The 8,186-nt window shown below is 38.4% G+C and overlaps 1 protein-coding gene across 1 annotated transcript in view; it reads left to right on the top strand.

Annotated features, from left to right (window-relative positions):
• The window catches only part of ZBBX (zinc finger, B-box domain containing), a 143,378-nt gene that overhangs the window by 103,824 nt on the left and 31,368 nt on the right, over window positions 1–8,186 (top strand). The window contains exon 18 of the mRNA XM_011998231.1: window positions 1,166–1,423. Coding sequence (XP_011853621.1) covers window positions 1,166–1,423 — 258 coding nt within the window. The remainder of the gene's footprint in view (window positions 1–1,165; window positions 1,424–8,186) is intronic.

Genomic DNA, 8,186 nt, shown 5'->3' with positions numbered 1-8,186 from the left:
AACAACAACAACATCAACTCAATGGTCATTAAATACTTAATACATGATGACCGCCTGTAGTCACTTTTTTGAATTTTATATTTTTCATTGAGTTGCTAGAATGAAAACAATGTTCTATGGCATAGGTTCCATCAAATTAGAGTTTTTATGATAATGACAATTGCACATTAACTCACCTAATAGTTTTACAAAGCCAGTTTGTGTTAAGGGAGTGCAAAGTTCTCTTATAATATAATTATGTTTACTATAAACATATTTACCTAAATCAGAACAATAATTTATTACATTAAAGCATTTACCTGCCCTACAAATTTTTAAATATGTACCTTGAAAACTCTCTTGGCCTTATTAAGTAATATTTTGTGAGAAGTACCAAATTAGAAATTAGTTATGTTGTGTTAGTGTAAGATTTGAAGAGATTTTTTTTTTTCCTACTGTGAAAGAAGCAAACATGCTGAAGAAACCAGCTAAGTTGACTTTCAAAATGGATCAAGACAAAGTAGTGACTGTCCTAGTGGAACAATGTAATAACCTGACAGAGATGGGTGCTTCTGGAACTTTTCCAGAAGAGAGTGAGCTCATCCTTCGGAAAATTAGAGATGTGATCTCAATTTCTTTAAAGCCTGCGTTTTTCCAAATATTCATGTAGATTTTGTAAATTAGTCTGTTTTGTTGCCATATTTTTAAATGTAAGAATAAATTACAGATCATCAAGTAAAATTGGTTCACTAGGAAGTGGCAACATGCTTTTTCTAAGGGTTTTTTTCTTGCAAGGTATAGTGTGGTATTGTCCTGGAATTTAAGACACATGTCGTGGTGCTTGGCTTTGGAATACATTATAAAATTGTGTGTTGTTTCTTTATGAAGTTGACTTAGTTTATAGATATTTTCCTTTGTGAATATTAAAATTAGTTTGTTTTTCTCTGAATGTAGGAAAATTAGGAAAAAAATAAATACACAGAAGTGTTCTTTATGACATTGGAAAAGTAATTTGAGATTAAGAAAATGTGGTTAGCTAGAAAGGGTGATAGTCAAAGTTAATTTTGCATAAACTCTGTTACATGAACTTAACTTCTCTGTGTGCAGGGACCTGGTAACTTGTATCTTTAACTACTCATTCAAATTTTTCAAAGTTGATTTAAAATCTTTTTACTTTTAATTTTAGATTGGAAATCACAGAGACCTTCAACATCAAATTTTCCACTTTCCAACTCTGTTAAAGAAAGCTCCAGCTGCCTTTCATCCTCTCCTTGTCGATCAAGAAGTGCAACTGCTCAATCATTGTCTAGAGCTGCTTCTGAAATTTCAGAAATTGAATATATTGATATTACTGACCAGAATGAGCTTTCCTTATATGACACTACTGATCAATGTACCTTAGACAGTTTGGAAAAAGAATTACAAGTGCTGACAACTCTTGCAGGTAATGCTATTTTTTTCACTTTCGATAATGCTAATTAACTCTACCCTCAGCCTGATTCTTCATGTCTTGCGCTAACAAAACAAGCCAGCAAACAAGAAAGCTTTCCCTTTTCTTCTTTAACCATCAACCATTGTGTCTGTTTTCCTGGAAATCCCCTGACATCACTCTGAATATGTTTAAAAATGTGTAGATGCCCAGCCACACCAAAGATGGTCCCCATAGCCTATAAAACACAGCTAAATTGTGGAATGAATAATTTCATGTGCACAGAAAAAAATCTTTTTTTCTCTTTTCTGCAAACCCACTATAGGATTAATCTCTATAGCTTTATGTAAGCCACTGTTCAACATCCTTATTGGAAAACTGAGCCGTTAGAGCTTTTAAAGCAGTGCTTTTCAAACTTAAATGTTTATACAGATCTTTCAGGGGATCTTGTTACAATGTAAATTCCGATTGAGTATGTCAGGTAAGGTGAGATTCTGTATATCTAACAGGTACCCAGGTGATGCCAGTGCTGCTAGTTGACAAACCATATCTTGAAAAATTATACCTGTGCATTTTATTTCCAACTTCAGTGGACATAGTCTAGCAATATAGTGACCATATTCTTGAACATGTAAAGTTCTGGCTCAGTAGCAAAACATCAGGGGAATTAATCTTGTATTTGCATCATAAAGGCACTCACACAGTTTGAAAGAAGCCAGCTGCAGATCCAAGAGACAGGCTAGAAAATTATTTGGTCCCATATATTCCATACTTGCTTTTCCCTTGTTCTCCTGTTAGTGGTCTCCTCCTTTATTGATCTTAGAATAATGACTGCTATTTCTCTATAAATTATACATCTTTGTTTTGAAAAAATTAAAGCAATACAAAAATACAAAAAAAAAATAAAAATAAAAACTCACCACAAATTCTAACTACTCTTAAAATAACCATTATTAACATTTAGTGAGAATCATTTTAAACATCACTGTTAATATAAGTATACATATAAGAATATAAACTTAGTAGAATGAACAGATTGAAGGAACGTGATAAAAATTTTACAAAAATAGGTCTATGCACTCCATAATATATTTTAAGTATACATTTAACCAACTTAATAAAAGGAAAAGTAAAAATAAAATTAAAATTAATCATACATTTCAGATAAATGTTTTTCCACCACAAAAATATTAAGTTGAACTTGTTATAAGTGAATTTCTGATGCCGCAAAAGAAACAGCACTTGAATATAAATTTAATTTCCTCAGCAAGGCAATTTACTTTTGCAAAAGGGTGCCACTCCTATCAATCAAGATCACAAGTGCACAACAAACAAAGGATACCATGGGGTTTTTATATCCCTAACACGATCCCTATTTCTGTGTTCTTCCCCCATGGGCTGGGGTCAGACCACACAATCTGAGCTGATCTGATTGGCAACTTGTAAATATTTTTCTAAATATGGATGGGAGGCGGACGTGAGGTACAGTGATGGAGCGTGTGAGATATGCGGTTTCAAGGAAACAATGGGTACAGGTAACCAAGGGAACAGATGTGAGTTATTGATTAGAACTGATGGGAAGGAGGTAGGCTGTTTACAGTAACTGTTGGCAAGGAAAAACAAGAAAGTTGAGTTGGAGAACAAAGGGTAAGGAAGTTAACAGGCTAAACCTTTTGAAGAGAAACTCAGGAAGATTCATTGTCTCTTACAATTCCTCCCTTTAAAATTTTTATAATCCCTTCTCTTCAAACCTTTTTAACATGTCCTGGCTTTGCTGTTCAACTTGGTCTTCTAAAAGGAAAGGCTTACCTGAATAGGGTGGAGGAACATGAAGGGAGGTTTTAGTGAGTGTTGTCTTTATAAGCCTTTGTACCAGCCCACGGATGCATGGTATGATGCAACACCCAACAAGAATAAGCACACCTATCATGACTGCAAGAGAAATGAAGATTGGGGCCATGACTCCTTTCCATTTACCAAACCATCTTTCTAGCCATCCTGAAAGAAGGCTATCAATTCCAGAATTTTTAGCTAGTTCATTGGACAAAGCAGTCAGTCTCTGTAAGGCCTTTCTTATGCTTCTGTCAGAGGCAGTATTGTTTGGGATAAAGGTGCAATATTGAGTTTTGATCATAATACAAACTCCACCTTTTTCAGCTAACATCATGTCTAGGGCCATTCTATTTTCCCAAACCATTTGGCTAGTAGGTCCTAATTGCTCAACTATTCCTTTGACAGCATCTCCAGTGTAATTAATAAATCGTTGCTGGTTATAGTAGATATAATTAATCCAATCTACATTTTTATTAATAGTTACCCATGGAAATAATGATTCAAATCCTGCAGCTATTTGATCTCGGGCTTTGAACCTATCAGGTACCCCCCGTGGGACTCCAATTGCGTCTAAATAAACTTCAGAGTCAAAAGACCCATAAGGGGCTTCTCTTATTTTATGACTTTGTGTTTTTTCTTTTCCTGGTTGATGAAATGCCAGGGTGAGAGGGATAGCCAATTGGACAAAAGCGTAAGTACTGCTCCAGTTACCTGACAGAGTGTCCAGTAAGGGGCCACCACAACACCTCCATACATCTGCTTGAGGATGACTAAGGGGAGACTGAAGAGTAAGCTCCTGGAAAGGCTTAAGATCACTATATCCCACTAAGCTTCCAAGGAACACTAAATTCTCCCTCTGTTATGAGAGACACGAGGTGAAATTGACATCAGAAGACAGAAGCTGTATGGCCCTCGGGGGCTGACCCACAGGGTGTTGGATTTTGGGATATAGCAGAGAGAGAGGTTGCCATGATTTGTTGCCCCAAGCCATGGAATCTTGGAAGAGAGCTACCATGCAGCCCATGCCCAGTCAACTGGGAAACCATCCGAGTGGAAAGGGGATGATCTGGGCCTCTGGCCGGCCGAGTGCACAAGCATAACAATTGCTTTTATTTAATGTGAGACAGGATATTTGATCCATTCCAACCAGGCATTTACATCTTGATATCCTGTTTCAATTGCTGAAGTTTGCCTTACATCATCTTCTGCTACAATATCTACTTTAGTATTATCATTAGGTACAGAAGAGATGGCAGTCTGATTAGAAGAAAGCTCAGAAGGAGAAGAGAAGGAAGAGGGTGAAGAGAATGAAGGATTAATAAAACGCATTTCAAAAGACTCTCTGAGCTCTGTGCAGCCAAGTTGGCTCCTGTGCCATAGAAGCAACTTAAAGTAGGTTTAGGATCAGTAGATGTGGGAATGAGAATAGAAATTTATATGGGATTACATTGGTTATACTGGCAATTAGGGGAGGTGCTCTCCTTAGTGAAATGAATGTATGGTTTTAAGGATAAACCATACATTCACCATACAACCACCCGCTGATGAGGTCCAGCCTTGATATTCGGTTATCAACAGGACATCATTCCAGCTATGACAGACTTGTTTTTCTATATTTGTTAAGGAACAAGAGTCTTGATAGGCGGAGCCTTTCACTTTAAAGGGGCGGACATACTTTTCTGAGTCTGAGAGTTGCCTCTGACTTTGGAGATCTCTACAGGGTATGACTAGACAAGCATCAAACGTAATAACTTGGGGTGTGTTTGATTTAGCTACATTAATGACAAGGTGGTCAGCATTGGAAGGAGAAAAGAAGAAAGAGTAATAAAATAGATGGAAGATAGTTAAATTTTTCTTAACTTTAGTTTGAGGGGGTTTTCCCCTGGAATAATGGCACATGACTTCGGGGGTGACGGTGCTTTCTTGACTTGAGTGTGATGGGTCCATCCTTTCTCTGCTGTCTGGACTGCAGTTTCAATGGTCAGGAGCACTAGGTAGGGTCTCTCCCAGGCCAGCTCAACGTTTCCTTCTTTCCAGCATTTGAGGAGGATGTGATCCCTGGGCTGGTGCTAACGGACCAGGAACTGTAGGGGTGGCATCTGTACCATGAGACCTTTGGCTTTAAGAGAAGAGAAGGTAAAGGAGAGACCAAATATGCAATTACTGAGGAATTGATCTTTTGTCTCAAATGTAGGGATACAGGTAGTGGAGTGTACATAGGGCAGTCCATAGAGCATTTCATAAGGGGAAAGGCCTGTATCCTTTTGAGGTGTAGTTTGGATTCTTAACAGGACAATAGGAAGACATTTGGTCCATGGTAACCGAGTCTCTACAACTAATTTGGTTAAGTGATTTTTTAAAGTTTAATTCATCCTTTCTACTCTCCCTGATGAAGATGGATGCCCAGGTGTATGATATTCCCATTTAATGTCTAGGTCTTGGGACAACTTTTTAATGACGTGTGCTGTGAAATGGGTTCCATTGTCTGAGTCAATGTTCTCTGTTAGTCCGAATCTATGCACTATATTTTCATTTAGTGCTTTTACTACATTATTGGCCATTGCATTTGAAAAGGGAATAGCTTCAACTCAGTGAGCGAGGTGATCTACTATTAATAACAAATACTTTGGATGAGCTATTAGGGGCATTTCAGTGTAGTCACTCTGAATACTTTGGAATGGTCTTAGCCCTGGATTCCTCCCTACCAAGGGCGGTTTCTTTATAACTTGTTTGTTGTTTTTTTTACATATTAAGCAACTCTCCGTGACTTGTTTGGCCAAGGTATAAATTCCTATACATCCGTGAACTCTGCGAACTGTGTCACACATGGCTTTGGGTCCCCAATGGGTCTTTTGATGGAAATGAGACAGGATTTCTCTCAGGAGGGGTTTGGATAGCATTTCCCTTTGGTCGGGGTAACACCCATGTTCCTTCTGAGTTTTCTTTGGCCCCTATTTTTATTAATTTTTCTTTCTCCATGGCTGAGAAGACAGGGACTGCGGTAGGGGAAGACAAGGGGTTAAGTGAAAGACAGGTGTTCCAGATGAAAAGGCAGTCTGCTTGGTATCTGATCTGCTAAGTTGTTTCCCTAGCTTTCAAAAGAAAGGTTTTTCTGTTGTCCGGGAACATGAACAATAGCTACTTCTTCGGGCAACTGAAGGTTATCTAATACTTGGGTGATTAACTCCTTGTGAACAAGGTCTTGGCTTTTTCTATTAATAAGACCTTGTTTAGTCCAAATTTTTCCAAATGTGTGGGCCATCCCAAAGGCATATTTAGAATCAATATAGATGGTTCCTTCCTGAAATCACTTTAAAGCTTGGATGAGTGCAAACAACTCACAAGTTTGGGCAGAGCAGTTATTAGGCAATTTGCCTAACTCTGTTTCTTCAAGAGTTTCTCCATCAATTGCTGAATACTCATTGTGTCTTTTTCCCTCAATCACCCAGGAGGAACCATCTATTAATAAGTGTCATCCTATTTTGAAGGTGGTATCCCCTAGGTCTGGTCTAACCTTTGTTTGGTAGTCAATTAAATTGAGACATAGGTGCTCCCTGTTTAGATTTGGATCTCCTGTTAACAAACCTGCTGGGTTGAGTGAATTATCAGCAGTTAATGTTAAATCATCTTTTTCTAGCAAAGTGGTTTCATATTTCAGGATTCTGGAGTGGTAAGCCATCTCCCGGCTTCTTTAGTTAGTATTGCTCTAACTTCTTGGGGTGTACTTGCAGTCAACTTTCCCCCAAAAGTTAACTTTCTGCTTTCTTCAACTAATATTGCTGTAGCAGCAACAGATTGGATGCATTGAGGCCATCCACAAGTGACTGGGTCTAAAACCTTGATAAGAAGGCTACAGGCTGCCGGCGGCAACCGTGCTCTTGGGAAAGCACTCCTACAGCCACTCCATTATTTACATTGACGAAAAGGTGAAAGGACTTTTCTAGATAAGGCGAAGTTAAAACTAGGGCAGTCATAAGTCTTTCTTTTAATTCCTCAATTTGGTTGACTTCCTAAGAAGTCCACAGGAGATAGTCAGGTTTTTCTTGAGTAGGCTTCTGGTATAGCAGCTTACTGTGTAAGGCATATGAGTCAATCCAAAAGCGGCAGTATCCAACTAATCCTAGAAATTCTCTGAGCTCATGCTTAGTTTGAGGCAAGGGTAAATACACAATGCCTTCATGTTGCTCTGGCTCTGTTCTCCACTTGCCTGCACTTATTAAATGGCCTAAATATTTGACCTCAGGTTCTACATACGGAAGCTTTTTCTTTGAGACTCATAACCCCTCGGAATGTAGATGATCAAGGATATGTATGGAAAAACTGGTTAGTTTTTCTACATCCTCTCCTGATAGGAGGATATCATCAACATACTGGAGCATGCAAATGTGCTTTGGAACAGAAACCTTTTCTAGCACTTGTTCTAAAATCTGACTAAAGAGGTTGGGTGAGTCTGCGAACCCTTGGGATGAAACTGTCCACCAATACTGTTGTTTTTACCCTGACTGGGTGTCTTCCCACTTAAAAGCGAATGTGCCTCAGCTGTCTTCAGCTAGGGGACATGCCCAAAAAGCACCCTTTGAGTCTGTTACAGTAAACCATTGATGATGACATGGAATTTTACTGAGAATACTGTAAGGGTTAGGGACAATGGGGAGAATAGTTTGGACTATTTGGTTGATAGCTCTAAGATTTTGTACTAACTGGTATGACCCATCTGATTTCTTGATGGGCAGTATTGGGGTATTATAAGGAGACATACAAGGCTCAAGAAGCCCATCTTTCACGAGACTTTCAATTATGAGCTTTAATCCTATCTGTCCTTCTAAAGGGATAGGGAATTACTTCCTCTTCACCACTTCCTCGGGGGTTTTTAGCTTGACGTGGATTTTGGGAATCTGAAGTTTTCCTTGGTTTCCTTCACATTGAATAAATACATTTTTCTTTT

The sequence above is a fragment of the Mandrillus leucophaeus genome, unplaced genomic scaffold (assembly GCF_000951045.1).
Source record: "Mandrillus leucophaeus isolate KB7577 unplaced genomic scaffold, Mleu.le_1.0 Scaffold561, whole genome shotgun sequence".
NCBI lineage: Eukaryota > Metazoa > Chordata > Mammalia > Primates > Cercopithecidae > Mandrillus > Mandrillus leucophaeus.
Note: the sequence above shows the minus strand (reverse complement) of the source record. Positions and strands in the feature narration are given on the sequence as shown.